The sequence below is a fragment of the Orcinus orca genome, chromosome 8 (assembly GCF_937001465.1).
Source record: "Orcinus orca chromosome 8, mOrcOrc1.1, whole genome shotgun sequence".
Lineage (NCBI taxonomy): Eukaryota > Metazoa > Chordata > Mammalia > Artiodactyla > Delphinidae > Orcinus > Orcinus orca.
Genome location: NC_064566.1, coordinates 53,298,254 through 53,325,405, shown reverse-complemented (window position 1 = coordinate 53,325,405; position 27,152 = coordinate 53,298,254). Strand labels below are relative to the sequence as shown.

The 27,152-nt window shown below is 36.1% G+C and overlaps 1 protein-coding gene across 9 annotated transcripts in view; it reads right to left on the bottom strand.

Annotated features, from left to right (window-relative positions):
* Positions 1-27,152, bottom strand: part of UVRAG (UV radiation resistance associated) — a 373,872-nt gene that overhangs the window by 176,006 nt on the left and 170,714 nt on the right. For all 9 annotated transcript variants that reach the window (XM_049714244.1, XM_049714243.1, XM_049714245.1 and 6 more), the window contains one exon: positions 9,777-9,882. In XM_049714244.1, coding sequence (XP_049570201.1) covers positions 9,777-9,882 — 106 coding nt within the window. The remainder of the gene's footprint in view (positions 1-9,776; positions 9,883-27,152) is intronic.

Below are 27,152 nucleotides of genomic sequence, written 5' to 3'. Positions count from 1 at the left end.
TCTGACTCCCTTTTTAATCCAAATACCTTGCCACAATTTGCCTCCAGATAAAATCTGAAATCCTACCCCCACAATGAACATATATGTGCCTGCATGTGTTTGCATTCACACACAATTACTGCACTATGAAGGTATGTACCCTTTTCGCCTAGTCTTTATCAATAGTGTCAATAATATGCTTTCCATCATTTTCCATGACAAAAATCTTAACCAAACAGCCTCCTTCTTAAGACATATACTAAGTAAAATTTTAATGGGGAGAAAAAAAACATTCATTAAGTAAACTGAATAGGTTATTAAGCCCTGGGATGAGCTGGTGGAAAACTTTAAAAGAAAAAACTCAGCACCTCTATTTGATTCACAGACAATGAGGAAGCATGGGTACTCAGTGAGATGAGTAATGGTATGGCCTTGTTGAGGCAATGGGCATGGAAAATGACTTTTGGCAGTTGTGTGGAAAGTACTTTACAGCTATTGTTTCTCACCCAAAGTGCTTTCTTCCTCATCTCTGAAATACTGATTCTGAACAGATGGTATGATCATCTGTTAAAGACATTCAAGCAGTAAAGCTTATTTCCAATCATCATTATTATATTTGACTGGAAAACTCTATGAAATATAAAACACTCCTAAGCAATTTTTTTCTGAATGAATCAAATATTTATGAAGGGCCTACTATGTGCTTCTAAATAAATGAGAAACAGTTTCTGTTTTCTAAGAGCTTGGGTCCAGTGGAGACAAAAGCCATTTTGCCCCGCCAACTCCCTGTAAAAACAAAGACCAAAAGTCAGTGAGGCTGCTTATCATGAAAGAAAGAGGAATGAGGAAACAATTTGGGGTTCTTCGGTAATCCAGTAGTGTGATCAGTGTTTTTACATCACTGACGGAAAAAATATACAAATTCTTAGGAAGCAGTCTTTTTCCACAAAGAGATGTGTTCAATTTCCTTAACTCGAATTTCTCCAAAAAATATGTAAACTAGATTCTACCTTGGTAGAGGAAAAAAAATAGAAAAGAAAAACAACTCTTCGAAGAACACAGGGATATGCATAGGTAGGGGGGTTAATCTGCTCTATTCCAGGGTACATGCTCAAATTGGGTTATGTTTACTAGAATCAAAGAACTAAGGGTACAATTTAGTCTAAACACTAAACTAATACAGGAAGATGTGTGTACAGTGTGTTTGTGTTATGGTCCATGTGCAAAAACTGGCCTATTTACAGAAATAAATCAAGTCATTCAAAACCAGGATTGCTGGCTCTAATTTCTGATGAGTAAACAAACCCTGACCAAGTGGAATCTGGTTCTGCTTCCTTTCAAATGAATCTAAGTACTCAAAGATCTTAATATTCCATAAGTATAATATCTTCTAATGGTTTCTACATTCTACTTACCTGTTTACTCCAAGTATAGTTAATGTCATATGTACATCTCCAAAGGATCACTTTTGATTGGATTTTAGTGTTTTTATACAACACTGTCTATGATCTGAAAATCACAGATACATTCATCTCTTTGCAAGCCTACTCCTTTTTATGCATCTTTACAAAGACAGTGATGGACAATGCTAAAGATTCTTTTCAGTAAGACACACCAATCTGTAAATGACCTATTAAACAATTTTCTTCTTGTATATTATGCTGGAGCCAAAAGGGCTTTTTAGGCAAAAGCTATCAAAGCATGGTTCAGGAAACCATGAGGATTCCTAACACCATTTCGGTCTGTGAGATCAAAAATACTTTCATAATAATACTAAGCTGCTATCTCCCTTTTTCACTCTCATTTTCTCATAACTGTATAGTGGAGTTTTTCAGTCTATAAGATCTGTGATATCACAACAGATTGATTGCAGAAGTAAATGTGAGGGTTCATCTGTCTTTTATTAACCTAGGCATTATCAATAGATATACCCTAAATTCTTTGAGATCTTTACAATATTTAGAGTATAAAGGGGTCTTGAGTGGTTTAGGGCATTATTCATCTATACTAGTTTTCCCACCAAAAATGGAAATAATTAACAATCTGAAAAAAAGTTTTAGAACTATGGCAGTTGTCCTATAAGTTAACAAATTTGCTTTAAAATGTCATTTACAGATTGTTTCTATTGTACCTATACCTGCTCAGCCATTAAGAAAGGGCAAAATTTTCCTTAGAAAATATTTAATCCAATCCATTAATTTCATAGACTCAGTGGCAATATCAGGCCTAGAACCCAGGTCCAGCTAGGGAGATAAAGCAAAAATATATGTAATAATAAAACATACAGGAGTTTTGTGTTTGATATAGAGAATAAGTACCTATCAAACTGGTCCTTCCATAAATAACAGCTATAGACTCTAGATCAGATACAAAAAGCTACTACATGAGGGTTCTAAAAATTGATCAATGGCAGGCAGATTTGGGGGTAAACTCAGAACCTGGCGCAAACAACCAACAGGAGGAGTGAAATTCCCCTTTTCTGTGACTTCGCCCTGAGGGCATCTATGGTTAAACACCAACAGACAGACAACTATCTTTCTGGCAGGAGCAACCAGGGAAAAGAGATTAGGCAATCAAGGCCACCAGAATGGAGGAAGCCAGAGAATGGGGCACCCCAAATTCTGTTTAAATTCAATCTGAGTTTCTGAATCCTAAGTCATATCTGCACGAGGCAAACAGAGAGCAGCTGTGCCTAAGGATGAGAGTAATGACCTGAAATCGGAGGCAATGTCCATTGCAGGCATGACAGTTTGAGCCTAACCAAGTTAACTACCCGCTAGAATTAGAACATCAATATTCTTTGGAACAAAGCAACAAACTCCAGAGATTCCACAAAATTACACTCACAATGTCCAGGGTACTCTGCAATATTACCCAATATACGAAGAACCAGGAAAATGTGATTCACTCTCTAGGGAAAAGACAATCAACATATGCCAACTCTGAGATGACCCAGATGTTAAAATTATCAAAGAAAGTCACTATTACAAATACGCTAAGTGAAAAAAAGTTAAATATTCTCATAATGAATAAAAAGACATGAAATCTCGGCAGACTATTTGAAAATGTTAAAAAGCCAGGAGGCTTCCGCTTCTAGTCAGGGTGGAGCAGGCAAAAGGAACACTGCCCAACTACTTTTACCAGTCTACCATAATCCTAATACCAATCTAACAAAGTAATTTAAAACACTGCTTCCCAATACCCCTAATAAATATAGGCACAAAAACTCTTAAATTATTACCAGATCATAACTAGCAAAGTATAAAAAAGATTGTACTCTATATTGTAGCCATTAGTTTATTCCATAAACGCAATGTTAAACACTTGAAATTAAATCAATGTAGTTCACCGTAGTAACAGAATCAAGAAGAAAATGCCATGATCATTTATTTCAATAAATGCAGAAAAAGCATTTGACAAAATTCAACATCCATTCACGATAAAATTCAGAAACTAGGAATAAGAGGCAACTTCCTAAAGCCAATAAAAGGCATTGCTAACATTATATTTAATGGAGAAAGGATGAATGATTTCCCCTTATGATCAGGAACAAGTAAAGGATTTCCATGTTTATCACTTTCATTCAACATTGTACTGTATGCCCTAGCTACTGAAATAAGGCAGAAAAATTAAAGCGCATAGAGCATTCCAAGTTTGCAGGTACAATTGTTTATACAGAAAATCCCAAGAAATCTACAAAATAACTACTAGAATTTAAAAGTTAATATAACAAGATGGCAAGATGCAAGATTACTAAATTAAAATGAATTGTATTCTTATATACTTGCAGGAAACAAATGAGAAATAAAATTTCAAAAACAATCCCATTTGCAATAATGCCCAAAACAAACAAGCCTCCCATAAAATACTTAGGAGTAACACTAATAAAAGATGCCCAGAACCTCTACATTGAAAGCTATAAGATATTATTGAGATAATTAAGGAAAAAAATCAAAATAAAAGAGACATATGCCGGGACTTCCCTGGTCGTACAGTGGTTAAGAATCTGCCTGCCAATGCAGGGGGCATGGGTTCGAGCCCTGGTCCGGGAGGATCCCACATGTTGCGGAGCAGCTAAGTCCGTGAGCCACAACTACTGAGCCCATGCTCTAAAGCCCGCGAGCCACAACTACTGAGCCCACATGCCACAACTACTGAGCCCACATGCCACAACTACTGAGCACGCACACCTAGAGTCCATGCTCCCCAACGGGAGAAGCCCACGCACCACAATGAAGAGCGGCCCCTGCTCTGCACAGCTAGAGAAAGCCCATGTGCAGCAACAAAGACCCAACGTGGCCAAAAATAAATAAATAAAAATAAATAAATTTATTAGAAAAAAAGGGAGACATATGCCATGTTCATGGATTGGAGAACTTGATATAGTTAAGACTGCAATTCTCCACAAATTGATCTATAAATCCTAATCAAAATTCCAGCAGGCTTTTTTTTTTTTGGTAGAAACTGATAAATTCATTCTCAAATTCACTTGTAAATACAAAGAACCTAGAAACCCACAGGAATTTTTTAAAAGAACAAAGCTGGAGAACTTACTCCATCTGGTTTTAAGACAGCAAAGCTATAATAATAAGGGAGTTTGTTACCTCACTTATAAAAAAACTTGAGATGGATCATAGATCTAAATGTAAAGCCCAAAACTATAAAATTTCTAAAACAAAACACAGAAGAAAACTTACGTGACTTTGGGTTAGGCACAGATTTCTTAGAAAGAACACAAAAAGCCCTAACCATAAAATAAATTAAAAAAATACACTGGATTTCATCAAACTTTGAAACTTTTGCTCTTTAGAAAGCATCACTAAGAACACAAAAAGGCAAGACACAGACTGGAAGAAAATACTGCCAAAACACATATCAGAAAAAGGACTTGTATCCAGAAATGCGTGCACACACACACACACACACACACACACACACACACACGCATGCCCACACAGTCTTTAACCACAGTATGAGAAGACAAAAGTCCCATTTAAAAATGAGGGAAGGGACTTCCCTGGTGGCGCAGTGGTTAAGAATCCGCCTGCCAATGCAGGGGACACAGGTTCGAGCCCTGGTCCGGGAAGATCCCACATGCCGTGGAGCAGCTAAGCCCGTGTGCCACAACTACTGAGCCTTCACTCTAGAGCCCGCAAACCACAACTACTGAGCCCACATGCTGCAACTACTGAGCCCGTGCACCTAGAGCCGGTGCTCCGAAACAACAGAAGCCACCGCAATGAGAAGCCCATGCACCACAACGAAGAGTAGCCCTCGCTCGCCGCAACCAGAGCAAGCCCACGCACAGCAACGAAGAGCCAATGCAGCAAAAAATAGATAAATAAATGTATGTTAAGTTTAATACATAGCGAGACGGATACCTGTATATACCAGCTCTGTCCACTGAGAGGGCTTAGAAGCACTTACAACTCAGAAGCAACAAGCACACCTAGTGCCCAGATCTTGTTTCTAAATTCCATTGTTCAATGAAAGGAACAGGATTCCTAGGAGAAATGGCTGATTCTAGGGCTGAGACAGGGAAAATACCTGATGAGTCCAGATCACATAGTGCCAGAAATTAAGAACTTGCTTTAAAAAACAAACGAACAAAAAGGAGATGAGGGCATGTCAAAAGGACACAGAACCCATCCTGAGAGAGCTCTCAATGCCACAGTTGAAGCAAGGAAATAAAGAACATCGTATCAGATTGTAACCTAAAGTATAAAATAAATAGATACAAATCCATACTGATAATTAAACGACTGAATAAATAAATGCGTGGAGGGAAGAAGGGACAAATCTTCCTCACAAAGTACCCAAATAATGTGTGTAGATAGTCTCCCTTCCAGGAGGTGGAGCTTCAGTCCCCTCTTCTGGAGTGGAGGCTGGGCTTAGAATCTGGCTTTCAAAAAATTGAGCAGGGAAAGGGAACTCTAGAGTGCATAAACCTGGGAGACATCACCTTAACCCAGTGATCAAGGTTACTATCAACAGTGATTCGTCATGGTGATTTAAAAATAGGAAAGAATGAAAAACTGTCAAAGATCAGAGAAGCCTAGGAAGTCATGATGACTAAAGCCAGTGTGGTGTCCTAGACTGGATACTGGAAGAAAAAAAGATATTAGAATCCAGTCTAATCACAACAAAACATCAGACAAACACCAATCAAGGGATATTATATAAAACAGCTGACCCAGTAATCCTTAAAACTGTCAAAGTCATCAAAAAAATCAAAGTCTGAGGAATTTTCACAACCAAGAAAGTCTAAGGAAGCATAGCTACTAAAAGCAGTATGGTTTCCTGGATGAGATCCTGGAACAGAAAAGGGACATTAGATAAAAATTAAGGAAATGTGAATAAAGCATGGACTTTAGTTAATGATGACTTATCAATACAGGTTCAATAATTACGACAAATGTACCATACTAAGGTAAGATGTTAATAATGGGAGAAACTGGATGTGGGGTTTACAGGGTAACTCTCTGTACTATCTTTGTAATAATTCTATAAATCTAAAACTGTTGTAAAATAAAAATGACATAGTGGAAACACTGGTGAAACCTGAATAAAATCCACAGCTAATAGTAATGTATCAATGTTAATTTCCTGGTTTGATGATATACCAAGTTGTATGTACCATGTCAAATGTAACATGGCTATACAAGAAGTTAACATTAAAAGAAACTGGATGAAAGGTGTATGGAACCTTTCTGAACAATCTTTACAAGTTTTCTGTAAATCTAAATAGAGTTTTTCTTTTCCTAATGGGCAAAAATATTTAAAATTACACCTCTTAAAAGATAACCAATAAAGATATGAAAAATTATAATAGAAATACAATTATAAAACCAAACTAAGGAAGCACTATATACCCAATAGCTAAAATTAAAAAGACCGACCTCTTAAATGAAATGCACAAATCCCTGAAAGACACAAGCAACCAAAGCCTACTCAAGAAGCAGCTAACTTCAGTAACACCTCAACTATTAAAGAATTGAATTCCTAACTCAAAGCCCACAAAGAAGACTCCACATCTGGGCCCACAAAGGCCCAGATGGCTTCACCGGTAAATTCTACCAACCTTTAAGAAATAATTCCAATTCTACACTTACTCTTCCAGAAAACAGAGGAAACACTTCCCAATTCACTAGTTGTGACCAACATTACCCCAACAAAACTAAACAACGAGGTGGCAAGAAAACAAAACTTCAGATCAATATTCCACCTTAATATAGATGCAAAAATCCTTTACAAAATTTTAGCACATTGAATCTAGAAATATACATAAAAAGAATAATTCATCATGAACAAGAGGGGCTTTCCCTAGCAATCCTAAGTTGGATGAACATTCAAAAATCAATCAATGTACTTCACTATCATAATACAAGAGAAAAACATAAAATTATCTCAACAGATACAAGGAAAGGCAATTTGACAAAATCCAAAACACTTAAGCAAAAATTCAAAATGACAACAGCAGAAATTTCCTAAAAAACATAATGCCAGAAAATTATGTTGGACATTGACGAGAAGATGTCAAAGTTTCGAAAGTCATCAAGTATGAACCCAATTTCTTCTAAACAGTTAATTACATTTGATCTTAGAAGGTAATCTGATTTCTTTACACATCAAATATGCCTTCTGACTGTATTTATACTTAGTCTAAAATTAATTCTTATATATTGAAAATGCTTGGGTTGAAGTATAATTGGGCCAATTTGGAAAGGGAATGAAGAAAAAACTATAGTAGTAAGGGTTTCTAATTTCCTACAGGTAAACCTTACAGTAGATAACAAACAAGTACCTGGTATTACCCTCTGAAAGGAGACAAGGAAACCAAAATTTCTGTCTCTATTTGTCAATGATCATGGGAAAGTTGCTTACTTTCTTTAGGTCTCATTTTCCTGTTATTTTAAAAAGAGATTACACTAGATTCATCCTTAAATTCATCAAATATTTAATGAGCTCTTACTGTGTGTTAAACACTTTTCTAGACACTGGGAAATACAGCCATGAGGAAAAAAAAAATAGACAAAAATCCCTCTCCTCACAGAGTTTAGAGAGACAGACAAATAAAATTCATATGTGAAGTGTATAGCATGTTAAAGGGTAATAAATACTATGGAGAAAAACAAAACAGGGAAGGGGACAGAAGGTACCGAGAGGGGAGTGTGGTTTTAAGTGAGGTTATAAGGGAACTAGATTTCTAGGTTCACTTTCAGTTCAAAAATACAGTGATTTTCTTATATGTTGACTAGGCCGCATAAAAACACACAGTGAACCTCTGAACTTGACCTCTTTAAACTCATACATTCTATCACCTTGCTCTGTGTGTCACCACTTATATTTTAGAAAAATAGGATTAAACATACATTTTTCCATACTGAGACAAAACATATGCTGTCACTTAATGAAATAAGTAATTTCCCAGTCTTGCCTTGAGAGAGGAAAATAAGAAAAAACCTAGCAGTTTCTCCCCAAAGGCTCTAAAAATGTGGTATTTTTGTACACTACAGAAAGGATTAAAATTAGCTATTTTTTCTCCTCCTCCAATATATCTGTGGCCTGGAGTTTGGTCCTTTACTGGACCTAAGTTACAAAAGGAGGTGGTTTAACAGCTTCTCCAAAGTGGAAGATTTTCCATAGGTGTGAAAAGTCATATGAATAAAAAGTGTCACTACCACAGTTATTGCAGCTACCATATTTTGTATGCCTGCTACGTGCCAGGTACAGCACTAGCCATTTTACATATTAGACTGAACTATATGACACTGCCATTTATAGGTCAAAGTCAGCAGTTTTATATAGATTAAATACTTTATCATCCATTAATTTCAAATTCTACGAGAGAGAATCTGTATAGGTTAATTGCAATGTTGCTTTCTATAGTTCATCCACTGAATTATTATCTCAGACAAATCTTACAGATAATGGAACTTTTGTTTGGAGACATAAAGACCTTCTGCCAAGTTGACAGTGCTGTGAACGACAGCTAGAAGATACTGCCTATCTATGGTATCGAGTTTGTGCAAACAAATACTTAAAATTTTTCACTTCGGACTTAATTTGAGGATTTGAGTTTTAAGTATCATTATCTATAGCACAAATTTCATCAAAAGCTATCATTAGCACTGTGACTTCATTTTGAGAAAAGTTCTATTTATTAGTTATACCCACTATTCTGCTTAAAAAGACAGAATCTTCGTTCCAAAATTAATATATTTTTCCCCACTAGGAAGAGTATAAAGCAACCCCAAAATTATACTAATATCTTAAATCTGTCCATTTGGATTGGAATTTCTATTTCTTTGGAAATACCTCATTAAAAGAATCTTTCCCCAAAGAGAACACTGTCCATAAACTAACCTATTAAATTCAATCCAAATAATTTTAAATTCATCTTTTAAAAGCAGATCAGTATCTACAGTTTATTATTGTTTTTCTTCTGGCAGCTATTTTTCATTCACTATACAGTTTATGTCTAGAGTTTACATTTATAAGATATTAATAAAATAGATTTTGATTATCTTCTAAGTAATTGTATGCAATCTAAAGTTTCAACTAGCATAAAAAGGCAGGCACTTTGTATGTTACACTATTAGCAGATGGGAAAGTTTATTTATAACATTTAAATGCCAACAGAAGTCTCAGTGAAACATTAAGAGGAAAAAATAAAAAGAAAGAAAAAACTACCTGAAGTTTTTTTGGGGAAAAAAGAGGGAAATAAATACAAGAAGAATACGGTGATCACATTTAGAAATCAACGAATTTAAATAGGTTAATATATAAAAACCTACCAGCTCATTGCTTGTAGATGTGAGTCTTAGTTTTTCTTCAATTTCCTTTCCAATTTTCTGAACAGTTACCTGAGTCTGTTTAATTGCACACTGGGCTCTATGAAGCCTAGAAATAAAAGTTGTAGAAAAATTTAAGTGAGTTAACTATAAACTCAACACAGAGCCACAGGCATAAATGGAACAAAACGAGGACAAAGTTTCCAGGATAAAGAGAATTAATAATGAACTCAACTGATGATTTCACAATTCTCTAGCATATTTACAACAAGGAAATAACAAGAGTCACGATATGTTCTAAAACACCCTTTCTATACCCATCTGTCTGTGATGTATTGAGAGCTAAAATGAAGAACTCACAGGAATCTGAAAGAGACCTTAGAAAATAATCTGATTGAACCCTATCATTTTACAGATGGGAAAGTGAGGCCCAGAGAAATTAGCTACGTTACTAAAGTCACCAAAAAAACCCACTGCTATGAAGGCTATTACTTGTTGGGTATCCACAAAGAAAAAAAAATTAACAATAATCCCAAGTTAAGAAGACTGAATTAAAGCAGCAGCCCCTTTGAAACAAGGAGCATTGAAAAAATTAACTAGTTTTCTTTTTTGCTTTAATTATGGGTTTGTGTTTTTCTTTGTCTCTTTGTCTTCAAGTATAGCTTATATATTTTGTATACATGTACATACTAAAAATGGTCAAATTGTCTTTATTCACAGGTAACATGATTTTCATGTAGAAAATCATTAGGAATCCACAAAACAACTACTAGAACTAATAATGTCACAGGATACAAGGTCAACAAACACTCAGTTATATTTCTATATATGGGTCAATAATTTCACAGTCACAATCCCAATCCCAACAGGCTTTGTTTTTGTGTGTATGTGTGCTTCTTTTTGTAGAAATTAAGAAGTTGATACTATAAATTACATAGAAAAACAAAGAATCTAGAAGAGATAAACCAATCTTTAAATCTGCCAGATTTCAAGACTTCCTTTTTTATAAAGCTACGTAATCAAAACAATCTGGTACTGGCATAAGGATCAAAAAACAGATCAATGGAACAGAATAAAGAGTATAGAAACAGACCTACACATATATGGCCAACTGATTTTGGACAAAGGAACCTAGGCAAATTAATGGAAAAAGGAAAGTTTTTTAAACAAATGGTGCTGGAACAGTGGGTAAACACAGTTGCTGTGAGGTAGGGAATGAATCTCATTCCCTACCTCACAGCAGAAAAAAAATTAATTCAAGGAGATCATAGTAAACATAAAAGCTAGAGTCATAAATCTGTAGAGGAAAACACAGAATCTCTTGCAACCCTGGGGTAGGCAAAGATTTCTTAGAGAAGACACAAAAAGCACTAACCTTAAAATTAAAAATGGATAAATTAGGCACTGCCGAAATAAAAAATGTCTTTTCATCTAAAGATGTTGTTAAGAAAATATAAAAGCAGTCCATGGACTGGGAGAAAATATTTGTAAAACATTAATTCGACAAAGTACTGTGCCTGGAGTATATAAAGAACTCATACAAACCAGTAACAAAGAGACAACCCAATTAAAAATGGGCAAAAGAGTGAAACACTTCACAAAAGAAGATATAAGAAAGGTCAATAAGCATAGAAAAAGGTGCTCAGAATCTTAGTCATCATGGTAATGAAAATTAAAATCGTAATGAGATAGCATTTCACACTTGTTAGAATAACTAAAACTAAAATGACAACACCTGATGCTAGCAAGGATGTGCAGCAACTGAAACTTGCATGCATCGGTGATAAAAGTATAAAACAGTATCATCACTTTGGAAAACTGTTTCTTGTAAAGTTATACATACATCTAACCTATGACCCAGTATTTCTACTCCTTACCATTTACTCAAGAAATACAAAAACACGTCCACAAGAAGATATGTATAAGAACGTTCATAGAAAACAATCCAAACGTCCATCGAACAGGAGAATTAATAAGCAAATTGTGGCATATTCATACAGCGAAATTCTACTCGGCAATAAAAAGGAACACAACACTGATATACACAACAATATGAATGAATCTCAAAAAAACATTATGCTGAGTGAAAAAAGCCAGGAACGAAAAAGTACATACTATATGATTCCATTTAAACAAAGTTCAAGAACAGGTAAAAGCAATGTATGGTGACAGAAATCAAGAGTGGCTAGCTGCCTGGGTGAGGCAGGACTGACTGGTAGAGAGCAAGGCGAACTAAGGAACTACCTGAGGTGATGGAAATGTTCCATGTCTTGATTGGGGTGAGGCGCACAGGAGGATACACAGAACTTAAACTTGAAATCTAAGTATTTCACGGTATGTAAATTTTACTTCCGACTTTTAAAACTGGCCAACTGTCCTAAACTGAAAGTTATCCTATATATGAGGACGTTAATTTTATCAGGGAGTTGATGGCATCAACACCTCTGCCAACATTATTATTACGACACCTTGCACTAAAAATATTCATGACATATTCTGCACTTTCAGAAGTTGCCTGATAGTTACTGAGGATTTCTTAGGTCATCTAAAAAGGAGCAAATCTTATGAGATTACTCGTGAGAGCAGTTCTTCTGCAACTTCCTCAGGACTCCAAAGGAATCCAATAGAGGAGATTATCCTCCATCCTACTGCCTCCTGCTCCGGGTGTGAATTCGTACACACTCTCTTGATGGCAATACTCACCTACAAAGGTAATGCTAAAGAAATTTAAAAGCAAGGAGAGGACCTTTGTGATGTGGTCCCCACCTCGTTTCTGATATGCTTACTTTGCACGCGCAATTCCAGCAATGCTCAACTACTAACAACTCTCCCCAAACACGTCATGCCATTTCTTCCTTCTGTACCTTTCAGTGAGCTGTTCTATCTGACTACAAGCTTCACTCTCTCTTAACAGATAAGTATACTCCCAAACCCACTAACAGGCAGCTCAAGCATACCTTCTTCTTCAAAGGCCTTCCCGACTGTTCCAGACAGGTAGAGGCACTTCTTCCTATGGAGATCCACAGCATCATGTATACAACACTAACAAAGATTATAGAACCACATTTTACAGCAACTGCCTATTCCCTTGTCTATTTCTTTACTAGATTTCTGGGCAAAAAGAAGAAAAAACACTCATTTTTTTCATTTACATTCCCAGTACTTAGCAGAGAATGTGACACAAAGGCACTCAATATATACTGCTGACTGCAGGTCGACTAATGCCTGCATATAAAAGTACAGTCCCAAGATTTTGATTATTTTTACTGATATCAGTGAAAGACTAAAAGACTAACGTACTAGTTTTCTATATCTATAATTTCAAAATATATTCGAAACAAAAATCACATAAATTAAAGACCGTTCACTCTGGCAAGAAACAAGCAGTTTCTACTAAAAATGTTATCAGAATTCTAATTTGATAGGCATTATCGACCCAAAGTAGAAATCGACAAAATAGCCTGTTACTTTGAAAGGAGGGAAAATGCTGCCTAAAACTCACTAGAGTACTATGCAAACAACCTTGTCAAATGGTAAAGACTCTAAAAATAAAAATGATTCATGACCATAATTAATGTATGACTTCAACTATTTGGCTCTCACTGCCCCAGACGCTTTCTGATCTTACCTTAGGGGCTTAAAACACACAGACAGAGTCACATTTCCTCCAATCTTCAGTGTTATCCAAATAGACTTTCAGAGCCCCTGCTACATCAAGACAGAGCTAATAACGTCCCCCTTTCAAGCTCAACAGGAGAATAAAAGTTTGAAGTGTTTAGGCTTTTAAACATAACATGGGACATCCTAATTCCCCTGGGGGTGAAGAGGTGAAGGACTGACAAGAAAAGAAACAACTGCCTTACCTCCAAACCAGCTAGCCAGTTTCAGAGGAATGTTTCTTGATTTTGCAAACTATAAAATGGTACTATAAAGAAACATAAATCATCCAGTCATCTGGGTGATTAGTCAAAACCAACACTAACACCCTCAAGCTGAAATAAAACTCATCATCACTGGTGTGGGGAGGATCAACTAGCTATCTGATAGGTATTCTGGTTATAGCAAATTCATGCATATTGGATCAATATGTTTTGAGATAACAGTAAAATTGAAAGTGGGTTTAAAATAATGCTTTGCAGCTAGATATTGCTGTGAATGTAAAGATACACTGAACAAAAAAGTGTTATGTCAAATGAATATTGAGACCATACCTATCAGATATTAATAATAATCTCAGTAAAGGAGAAGTGAGGAAACAATTTTTGCCTACTTAGTATTGATCATATCACATCTGAATGCATTCAATTTTAAGATGATGAATGACAAATTAGAGCACCTAGAAAGTCAGTGAAGTATAGCTCCCTATGGCTGGCAGGGAGAGATTAAAAGGGAAAAGAATATATAGGAAAAAATAGGATTCTATTGAGAGAAATAGATACCTTATCATTAATGAGTTTGTATTCCATATGAAGGAGCTTAGATTTTTATTCTGAAGGTATTAGGAAACCATTAAAAAGTTTTAAGCCAAGAAAGATTTAATGACATATGCACTTTCTTCCTATAATTAGGTGACTGGGATACAGAGAAACAAGACTGTAAACAGGAAGGCTAGTATAAGGTTATTTTAACAGTCCTAGCAAAAATTTAGGCATTGTCTTAAATTAAAATAGGAACAGAAAGGATGATGTAGATGTGAAAAGTTAGAGAGGAGATATAAAAAATGATGCCTGAAAATTACCAACATCAAGAACGCAAGAGAAGACATCACCACAGATCCTATGGACATTTAAAGGGAATTAAGGGAAATTAGGAACAATATGTCAATAAATTTAACAACTTAGATGAAATAGTTAAGTTGCTTAAAAACCACAAGTTTCCAAACCAAACAAATGAAATAGAAAATCTGAACAGTTGTTATCAGTTAGAGAAGCTAAATTTATAATTAAAAACCTTCTCACACAGAAAACTACATTCAGATTGCTTCACTGGTGAAATACTAGTCTTAACAAAAACCTTTCAAAGAAGAAGGAACACTTTTCAATTTGTTTTAAGAGGCCAGAATAACCTTGATACCAAAACATCACAAGAAAAGCAAATTACAGACAATAGAAAAATCATTAATAAAATTAGCAAATCAAATCTAGCAATATATGAAAAAGATAACACATCTTGATGAAGTGGATTTACCTGAGGAGTACAAGGTTGATTTAACATTTGAAAATCAACTGTGACAGAATGAAAGAGAAAAAACATATTATCTCAAAAGATGCCCCAAAAAAGCATTTGATAAAATTCAATACCTGTTAATGATTTTAAACAAAAATCTCTCAACAAGCTAAGGAAAAAGGAGAAGTTCCTCAATCTGATAAAGGGTTTATACTAAAACTCTGCAGGTAATACTTAAGATCAGGAATAAGAAAAGATGTCTACTTTCATTACTCTATTCAACACTGCACTCAAGATCCAAGCCATTGTAATAAGGCAATTTTAAAAAGTCATAAATACAGGAAAGGAAGAAGCAAAAATGTCTACTCACAGATGCTATATGACTGTGTACATAGAAAAAAATGTTTTAATCTATAATCAAACTAATAATAAACTTAGCAACATTGCAAGATTCCAGGTTAATTCACAAAAATCAATTGGTATTTTTATATAGTATCATCAAATAACTAGATGTGAAAGAAAGACCTGTACACTGAAAACTAGAAAACACTGCTGAGAGAAATTTTTTAAAAACCTAAACAAATGGAGTCATGTACTATTTCATGGATTGGAGGTTAAGAAGTCAAGTCTCCCCCTAAATTTATCTAGAGTCAATTAGTCCCAATCAAAAGCCTAGCAGTCTTTTCTTTTTAATTGACAAGCTGACTTGAAAATTGATATGGAAATAGAAAAGTCCTAGAATAGCCAAGAAAACGTTAAAGAACAAAGCTGGGAGAATTACACTACCAGATTTTATGACTTATCATAAAGCTAGTTTATAAAGCAGTAGTAGTTGCATAAGGCTAAACAAATAGATTGATGAAACAGAAATCAGGATATAGACATAGACCTATTCAATCAATTTATATTTTGATTAGGGAAAGAAAAGCTTTGTCAACAAACGACACTAAAATAAACTGGATATCAATATGGGAAAAAAATGAACCTTAAACTCTACCTCACATCATACATAAAAATCAATTTGAAATGATCAAAGACTTAAATGTAAAAGCTAAAACTATTAAGCCTCTAAAATAACATGTAGGAAAGTATATTCCTGACCTTGGGTTAGGTAAAGATTTCCTAAGTAGGACACAAAAAGTACTATCCATAAAATAAAACCCTGATATAGCATACTTTATCAAAATTTAAAACTCTCATCAAAAGACATTATTGAGAAAATGAAAAATCTAGTCAGAGCGTGAGACAAAATATATATATATATCTGACAAAGGACTTGTATTTCTAATGTGTACAAAGAATTCCTACAACTTAACAATAAAAACCAAACCCAATAAATAAAAAAGGGCAAAATATGTGAACAAACACTTCACAAAAGAAGATACAAGAATGGCTAATAAGCACATAAAATGCTGCTCAATATCATTAGTCATCAAAGAATTAAAAATTAAAATCAAAATGATACACCAGTACAAACCTACTATAATGGCTAGAATTTACAAAACAATACCAAGTGATGTCAAGGAGTAGAGCAATTGGAACTTTCAAACACTGTTGGTGGGATTCTAAAATTGTATAACTACTCTGGAAACTGGTAATTTCTAATAAATTAAATATACACTTATCATATGAGCAGGAAGCTCCACTCTTAGGTATAAGAGAAATGAAAGCATGTGACCACAAGAGACTTCTTTTTCTTCCAGTTTTATTGAAATATAATTGGCATACAGCACTGTTTGGTGAACATCCATCATCTCATATAGATACAAGATAAAAGAATAACAAAAAAATTCTTTTTCTTGCAATGAGAACTCTTAGGATTTACTCTTAACAACTTCCATATATAATAATACAGCGGTGTTCATTATATTAATTACGTTGTACATCACATCCCTAGTATTTATTTATCTTTCTAACTGAAAGTTTGTACCTTTAGACTACCTTCATCCAAATAGCCCACCTCCAACCCCTCACAAAAGTCTTTTGGAAAGATATTCTTAGCAACTTTATTTATAACAGTCAAAAAGTGTAAACAACTCCTGGAGATGCTGTGGAGAAAAGGTAACCCTCCTAGACTGTTGGTGGGAATGTAAATTGGTGCAGCCACTATGGAGAACGGTAATGGAGGTTCCTTAAAAAACTAAAAATAGAGTTGCCATATGCTCCACTAATCCCACTCCTGGGCATATACCCAGAGAAAATTCAAATTTGAAAAGATACATGCACCCCAGTATTCTTAGAAGCACTACTTACAATAGCCAAGACATAGAAGCAACCTAGGACAGATGAATGGATTAAGAAGATGTGTTTGGGACTTCCCTGGTGGCGCGTGGTTGAGAATCCGCCTGCCAATGCAGGGGACACGGATTCAATCACTGGCCTGGGAAGATCCCACATGCCACAGAGCAACTAAGCCCGCGAGCCACAACTACTGAAGCCCACACGCCTAAAGCCTGGGCTGCGCAACAAGAGAAGCCACTGCAGTGAGAAGCCAGCGCACCGCAACGAAGAGCAGCCCCCGCTCCCCGCAACTAGAGAAGGCCCGTGTGCAGCAACAAAGACCCAACGCAGCCAAAATAAGTAAATTAATTAATTTAATTAAGAAGATGTGGTACGTAAATACAATAAATACAATGGAAAATTTCTCAGCCATAAAAAAGAATGAATAATGCTATGGACCTAGAGATTATCATACTAAGTGAAGTAAATCAGACAGAGAAAGACAAATATCATATGATACCACTTATGTGTGGAATCTTAAAAAAAAGATACAAATGAACTTATTTACAGAAACAGACTTGAAGACATAGAAAACACACTTACGGTTATGAAAGGGGAGGGGATAAATTTGGAATTAAGAGATACACACTCTATATACAAAAAAAACAACGAGGACGTACTCTATAGCACAGGGTAAACAACTCAAATGTCCATCAACAAGATAATGCATAAGCAAATTGTGGTATATTCATAGAAAAACCACTCACAACAATAAAAAGGAACAAACTACTATCTATACTACAATATGGATAAATTTCAGAAGTATGCTGAACAAAAGAGTATACCGTATGGTTCCATTTATAAGAAGTTCAAGAACAGGAAAAGCTAATAAATAAGGAGGCAATAAGAAAAGTGCTTGACTCAGCCAGGGGTGGGGACAAGGGTGTAAGAATGGCTGGCAAAGCGGTATGAGGGAACTTTCTGGAGAGTGAAAAATGTTCCATATCTTCATGGAATGATGACAATGTGGGTGTGTATATCTGTCAAAACTCATCAGACTATACACTTACATTCTCTTAATTTTATGTTGTATGAATTGTACTGCAAAAGAAAAAAATGATCACTGGTGTATGGCTTGGGGAACCAGGAAAATGGTGATGTCATTTATTGAAAGGGTGAACAGGGATGAGCAGTTTGAGAAGGAAGTTCTGCTTTCAGTTTGAGGCGCCTGTGCAACATCCGAGAGGAGGTGTTGAGTATGGGTTGGATACAAGGATCTGGAGCTTAGGAGACAGATCTTGGCCGGAGATAAAAATATGGCAATCATTAGCACACAGATGGTTATTAATGCTACGAAAGTAATGACATCATTCTGGAAGACTGTGAGAATGAGAGAGAACAGAGCCTAGAACAGAATTCCGAGGAAAATCAATTTTTAACGGATTAGAAATAAAGAAATAAAAGCTGCAAAAAATTCTGACCCAGAATTCCAGAGAAGTAGAAGGACAGCTGGGAGAGGTGGTGTTACAGCAGTCAAAGGAACAGAATGTCTCAAGGAAGTAATAATCACTGTCATAAAATCAAGTAACCTGAGGCCTAGACAGTATCTACAGATTTAGCAACAAGGACTTGATTAAAACTGTTTCAAATCTTTTCACCTCTCTCTATAACTACTGCCACCATCATCTTCTATCTAACCAGTAGCCTCCTAACTGGTTTCTAAGCTTCAACTCTTGCTCTTCTCAATTCCAATCTCTACTCAGTACAAGTAACCCTGTTCATCATTTGGTCAGTACTAATTGTAGCTTACCTGCCCAGCCTCCAGAATGCCTGCCTTATAGAGCTGTGTCCATAGTTTGATATCACCTACATCACTATGCCTGTTGCAACATGTCAACAATCTTTCTAGACTGGGAAACAGAATATAAAAACTAAAGACTTTGTCCTATCAGCAACACAGTCCAGTAACTCCAGGTTTCTCTTCTCACAGGCTAAGAGAGATAGTAAACAAGTTCTCTTTACATTGCAAAGTCTCTAATACATGTCTGCGATTAAATTCCCTTAGAGACAACTATAGAAATATCACAATCTACAAACTTATAATTTAAAAGACTAGTGTTGTATAATATAGCTAGGCCTAACCACTTTTCCTTTCTTCATCTCTGATTGATAGACATGAAATGTTTTACTCTAGGCTCTAAATAATAGCTAGTGTTAATAGCTAGTGTTTGATTATCTATACAATGCCTTTCATTAGGTAATACATCTAACGGTAGTTAACAGGACTTTCCTGGTGGCGCAGTGGTTAAGAATCCGCCTGCCAATGCAGGGAACACGAGTTTGAGCCCTGGTCCGGGAAGATCCCACATGCCGTGGAGTAACTAAGCCCATGTGCCACAACTACTGAGCCTGCGCTCTACAGCCCGCAAGCCACAACTACTGAGCCCACGTGCCACAACTACTGAAGCCCATGCACCTAGAGCCCGTGCTCCGCAACAAGAGAAGCCACCACAATGAGAAGCCCGTGCACTGCAAGGAAGAGTAGCCCTCACTCACTGCAGCTAGAGAAAATCTGCGCACAGCAACGAAGACCCAACCCAAGCAAAAATAAATAAATAAATAAATAAAATATTAAATTACTTAAAAAAATAAATTAAATAAAGGTAGTTAAAATATATGTACTTCTAGTCATGTTTATAATACCTTCCATCAATGATAAAAGGATTTTTCTGGTGACTGAAAAGGCTATGACCTATAATTTTTTCCACACTAAATACAATTTTCAATATATTTTTTTAGAATTCTAGTCAAATAAATCTAGACACCACAATAGTCATGAATCACCACAGTGCTCCAAACTTCTGACCTAAAGAAACCACAAAATAATACATGAGTATTGTCTTAAGCCACTAAATTTATGGTAATTTATTATCCATCGATAGAAAACTAATACTCTCTTCCAATCCAAATCTTGACTACCTTGCTTTCAAGGCCAGCTCAAATATCATCTCTTCATTATTTCATTTACAGAGCACATTATCACATTAGTCAAGATAATATCTGCACTTTATAAATCTTCAGTCTAATCCTTTATCTGATAATAATCAACACACATTTTAATTTATTCATTCATCCTATCTTCACACTGAGCACTTTCCATGTTGCTAATACTGAGCCTGGTGTTGAGAGAAAAGTCATTGGAGACAGTCTATCTCTCCAGAAACAGACAATTTATTTACATATTCATGCAACAAACACTTAAGTGCCTAAATGCCTTAACACAGTGAGCCCATGCCCTGTGTTAGGTAATGGAAATACAAAGATCAGAGATGTACATCTTATATTCATAAATGCACAAACATTGTGGAGAAATGGGTGTGTAAAAAATTATAATAGTGTAATACTATGATAGAGGTACATATAGGGTAATAGCTGAGCATCAAGGAGGGACTTCTATTTTAGGGGTAGTATCAAGTGGAAGTAAAGTCTTCTAGGAAGAAGTAAAAACTAAGCTGATATTAAAAGTAAGAGTAGAATTAACTAGGTAAAAAAGAAGAAAGATATTTCAGACAAAAGGAGAAGCAAATACAAAAACAGAGGAAAAAGACTGCACATTTTCAAGAACTGCAAGCCTTTAGCAAGGCTGGAGCACAGGAGCACAAGGCTCCAGCAAGGCTGGAGCATCCTCTCATATGCGAGAGGCAAGAGATGAGGGCGTAAAGGTAGACAGAGGTCAGATTATGAAGACTTAGTATATGAGGCTAAGGAGTTTTATACCCAAGGTAATGGGATAAAGTTTAAAGTGGGAGACCTGACCGAATATATGTTTTAAATTTAAGACTATTTGGGCTGCAGTGTGAAAAGACTAGGGTACTTCCCAGTACAAAACGACCCAGAAATTCCTTTTTGGAAGAGGAAGAATTCAAGTAGAAGTCCAGAAATAGATAATATTTGATAAGGCTACCCCTTATCTGAGTTGTGTGGTCCTCCTCAATAACCCTGGGAGGATGGCTCTGTCTAGAGTTCACATCATGCTCTGATCATCTGTTCACTGCCTCTCTCCAGCACTAGATTCCATACTCCTTGAAAACCTAGAGCTATATCTTAGTGTTTGTGCTCTTGAGCTTCCCCACAGTTCTGGTACAGACTTCAGTACACACACAGCTTCCCTTCCATCCCTCAGGAGTAGGGAGGGGCCTATCTCACCCTTCCTCTCAGACCTTGAAAGCACAGTAGATGATAAACAACAGATGACTATTTTAAGATTTCTTCTGATTCTGTTTTCCTCAGATTCTATGAAATACTTGTTGACTGATAAATTTACTCATGTTTTCTTATAAGTGTATCAAGCATAGAAAAATTCCTGGAAAACTGCCTTGAGAAAGTTTTTTTAAAGTTTGCAAATCACATTAATATTAGAGTACAAATTTCTGATTGTCAAAATTCCTCTTACAGAGTGATTTTATAAATGAACATAGCGATTCAGATGGGTCTGCTGGGAAGATCTATTACTTCTCATTCTAGATACTACATGTCTGTCAACAGAGCCTGATTTTTTTCTGAGAGTCACATTCCACTGATTATTAACACTGACTTGACTACTGACTAAAGGTTCTACGTCTTTTTTTCACTCAGGCTGTGTCCATATGTCAAGCCTTCCTCTTCTTAAACAATTGGTTTGGGAACTTAATTTATCCCAGTTAAATTCCAACTTGAAATTAAAGATGGGCTGAATATATATTCTACCTTTCCAGTCCCCAGAGACCATCTTATATACTGATTCTGTTATACAAAGTAATCACCATCTCTAGAAGCTCCACACTATCATTTCATTAGCTTTCTAAGTTTTTAAGCTTTGCATAAGTTCCTATACCTTTGTTCTAATGCTTAGACTGTAATATCGTAACGGGTAGAACTATGTCTCCCTTGTTTGCCATTATATCCCCAGCATATTGCACAGTTTCCAACATGCAGTACTCAATAAACATATGGCGAGTAAATAACTGAATGAATGAACATGTTGAACAAGACTAGATAAAAAAACAGAGCCCTATGCCATGCCATTAGAAATTTCCCTCTAGGCTGCTAAGTTATTAAGCAGTTATAAATCTTCCTATCTTTACTATCATCTAGCTTATCCTTCTTATCTTGCTCCCCAAGCTTTCAGTCATAGCTTGCCAAAGACCTTACTAGAGTTATTATCTGGTTCTACAAATCTACTTACCCTTTCAAAATGGACACATCAGTCTGAGATAACTTGTTCTTGGGAAAAGCTTATTAAGGGGAAGGGATTTAAGCTTCAATTTGAAGGAAGGGTAGGATTCTGACAATTGTATGCAAGAGAATAGTCATTTAGGGTATTGGGAATAGCTTTTCAAAGTCATTAAGGGAGCAGAGTGCCTTGCATGTTCAAAATAGGAAGTAGGTAGTGTGCTAAAGCAAAGGGCACATGAGAGAATGTCATTGAGTCTGGGAAGGTTGATCAGAGCCAAACTGCTGTGGATTTGGAATGCCTGAGAAATCTTTTGTATCTTCATAACACCTACAGCAATCTTGGACACGGGAATCACTCAAATACTTGTTGACGGGTTTACTAAATATGACAGTTTCCCAAAAGACCAGAAGTTTACCCTAAAGCCTGCTTCTACATTCCTCTGTCTAGACCATGCACATAGTTGAGAAGAATACACAGTATCATGGTAATGGCATCAAATAAGACAGAACACTACTGCTACTTATGAAATTGAGGAGACAGTAGGTGGTGTGAAAGCATGTGATAATGAGTGTGTCAGGTCTAACCAAGATGTGTCCTCAAAAGCTAACAAACAGGGCTTCCCTGGTGGCGCAGTGGTTGAGAGTCCGCCTGCCGATGCAGGGGACACGGGTTCGTGTCCCGGTCCGGGAAGATCCCACATGCCGCGGAGCGGCTAGGCCCGTGAGCCATGCCCGCTGAGCCTGCACGTCTGGAGGCTGTGCTCCGCAACGGGGAAGCCACAACAGTGAGAGGCCCGCGTACCGCCAAAAAAAAAAAAAAGCTAACAAACAGCACTGAGGAAGCAAAAGTTATAAAACGATAATCAACTCTTTGAATTTCCAATTTACATTTCAAAAACTCACTTCAGGCAAGAAGAACCACAGTTGGCATAAGAGTAGGATAAATCATTCTCAGATTTTTTCATAATACCATCCGTGTGCTAAAATGCAAGTTTAATTTAAAATATATTCATTGTACAATAAACATACTTGAGGAAGTACATAAAAAGTACTTCAGAATTAGAAACAAGAAAGAGTACAAACTAGGATATAGACAAGGTTTTAAAACTTAAAAGTAATACTATACATGACTTTATGCCAATAAACTAAAAAGAACAGAAAAAGTAAATGATCTTCTAGAAAACTATTAATTACCAAGTTTTCTCAACAAGAGATTAAAAACCTGAGTAGATTAATAACCACAAAGAAATCAGAAAGGTAACCAAAGGGTAATACCTTGTGGGGGTAGAGGGACTGCAGACCCTGATCGTTTTATAGGTGAGAGCTACCACCTAAATCTAAATTACATAAATTGTCTTAAATCATGAGAAAATATAGACAGCTTCTCAATTCATTTTAGGCTACTGTAACCCTTATGAGTTTTGATTTGAACCTGAACAGCACACACAAAAATAAAACTACATGTCTGCCTCACTTATAAAAAACTGTAAAACACAAAATATTAGAAAATCTAAGCCAGTGCTGTATTAATAAATACATCACAAGCAAGTAAAATTTATCGCAGGCTTATACAGATGGTTTAACATCATTTAACATCAAATCTGTGTAATTCACTGCACTAATAGAACAAAGGAGAAACACTAAACTTATTCATGAGAAAAATCCTTAGTTATACTAGGCATAGAAACTTTCTTGTTTGATAAGAAGAATCTATCAGAAAACTCCAACTTATATCATAATGAATGGTGAAATGTCAGAATATCAAGGATGCCCTCTGTGGCAAACTGAATTTTCCATATACGACCACAATATTATCTCCCATCCTAGATGGTCTTCTGCAGTGTGGACTTAATATTTCCCCACCAAGAGGCAGAATCTATTTCTCTACTTCTTGAATCTGGGCAGGCTCTGTGACTGCTTCGACAAATAGAAAATGGCAGGAGTGACCCTGTGCTAGTTTTAGGGACAGCCCTTAACTTCTACTTCCTCTCTCTAAACACTCACTCTTGGGCAAACCAGGCTCCATGTAAGAAATCCAACTACCCTGAGAATGCCATATGTGAGGAAGCTGGCCATGTAGAGAAGTATTTGGAGATAGAGATGGCTGGCCAGTCTCCACTGTTCTAGCCATCCCAGCTGAGGCACCAAACATGTCAGTGAAGAAGCGTCCATATGCCCAACCCAGTTGAACCTTCAGATGACTCCAGCCACAGCTGCCATCTGATTACAACTACTTGAAAGGCCCCAAGGGAAAACAACCAAGCTAAGCTTAAAGACAGCCCACAGAACTGTGAGGATCTGAGGATAATTAATTGTTGTTTTCAACTACTAAGTTTGGGAATGACTCACTATGTAATACTAGAATACTCACTGTGAAGGACTTAGCCAATATAATAAGGTAGTAAAACAAGACAAACACTCTTAGAAAATAGGAGACAAAACTGTCACCATTTACAAATGGTATTATTATTTACATAATATACCCTAGAGAGTCTTTAAAAACTATTAGAATAAAAGAATTCAGTAAAGTAACTGGATGCAAGAATCAGCATGCATAATCTAGAATGACTCTCATTTCAACAGTTTCTCCATTAACCCTGCATGACATACTGAACAGACTAATAATTTCAATTGGTGGAATCATTGTACCAGTGCAGTATAAAATATAACTGCATTACCACAAATGCACTGTTTGGCTTTGCTTTTGGCTCACACCCATAGACTGTATCTTTAACCCTGGTCAACCAGCTTGTAAATTTGAATGCTTGATCGCAAGAAAGATGGGGCAAGAAGAATGTATTTGAAGTAGCATATATTCATTCTGAAACTACTGTTTAAATCTCATCACTCTCAGGCCTCATTAAAAATAATCCACTGCTTCCATACAACCTATCCCACCAAAATAACACTTCTGAGTGTGAATTTCACTGTCCTGCACTCAGTGCAATTTCAAGATGCCCCTTCTACTCCAGGAGTTTCTTCCTAGTATATTTACCTCCTCCTCCATCCTTATTGTATGCTCATATACCTCTCTATGGACCCTCAAAACTCTTCAAATCCAAGAGTTTTCTTCATCCTTCCCTGAAGGCTTCAGGGAAATCACATTGGCGTCTCCTTCTCTAAATCTGTTTTAATGCTCACAGAAAAAAGAATACTAAGTATCTTGTACATTATTTCATTCAGTAAGCATATGTACCATGAAGTTTAGCACTTGCTTTCTTCTCAGATCCTCTCCCTCACTGTGCCTAAACTAACAAAGGATTGCACACTTAGCAAGTATTTAATATATACTTGATGATTTTTAAAATATATTTTTAAATTATGATTTGAATAATATTCTTCAACTAATCGGCTTTCATAAGAACAGCATTTAAAAAGAAATTACTAATTTGGTTAAATCCCCCTGTTTTTAACTGAGGTATAAGTGACATAACATTACGTTGGTTTCAAGTGCACAGCATAATGATTCCATATTTGCATATTTTGCAAATGACTACCACAATAAGTCCAGTTAACACCACCAACAGTTACACATTTCTTCTTTTCTCGTGTTGAAAATTTTGAAGATCCACACTCCCCTACCTACTTTCAAATATGCAATACAGTATTATTATAGCCACTGGCTAAATCTTAACAGAAAATGGTGCCGTGGAGCCATGAAAAAAAGACATGAAGTTGTAAACCTTGGAGAGAGATTCTGCCTATTAAGATTTTTTTTTGGATCTTGTCAGACACTCGCAGAAAAGTTCGAACTTCCAGGGAAATTAATAATAAAGATATGGAGAAGCATATTAACAATCTGAACAGAAGGATTTGGTTTCAGCAATGTTCTATGGGTTTATACAGATAACAAAAGCAAGGTTAGAAAGGCATATTTATGAAGTTTACTCCTGAATGTAAATCAGTGAATATGCTTCTTTCACTGAGAAAAACTTCCTACAAAAAATACAGCTGTGCTTAATGTGTTTAATGACAGCTGAAAACATTTTGGCTCAAACTCCTTTTGTTAATAGAAGGGTAATAACAAGCAGTTCACACTGACAGACTATCCAGAGATGACCTGATAATTCATTATCAGAGTGTGCATCAGAATTACGCGAGATGCTATTTTTTACAATATGTAATGACTCATTCCTGAAACCTTTCAATCAGAACCTAGAATTAAAATGGTAATTATCGGGCTTCCCTGGTGGCGCAGTGGTTGAGAGTCCTCCTGCCCATGCAGGGGACGTGAGTTCGTGCCCCGGTCCAGGAGGATCCCACGTGCCGTGGAGCGGCTGGGCCCGTGAGCCATGGCCACTGGGCCTGCACGTCCAGAGCCCATGCTCTGTGGCGGGAGAGGCCACAACAATGAGAGGCCCGCGTACCACAAAAAAAAAAAAAAAAAAGTAATTATCAACATGCCAATATATATAATAAAGTCATAGGATTTTTTAAAAGTACAATTTTTACAAAAATTAATGAATATTGTCTATTTGTGGAACTACAATAGGCAATTTGATAACCTTGGATTTTATAAATATAATAGGTAGTATAGCATAGTGATTAAGTGTGTAGCTGGCAAGTGAGAAAAAAACCCAATATAGTCTTCAAAGGTTTATTCTAAGGATTAATACTTATAAAGCATCTATGTTTTTATCATTTGAAAAGTACTCAAATATTAGCTATGATTCTAATTATTATTATCTTCTTTAAGCCTATATATTTATTCCAGCAAGAATGCCACTATGCAAAGCATTTTGGGGAGTTGCCCACAAAACTTGTGGTATAATCTCTGGG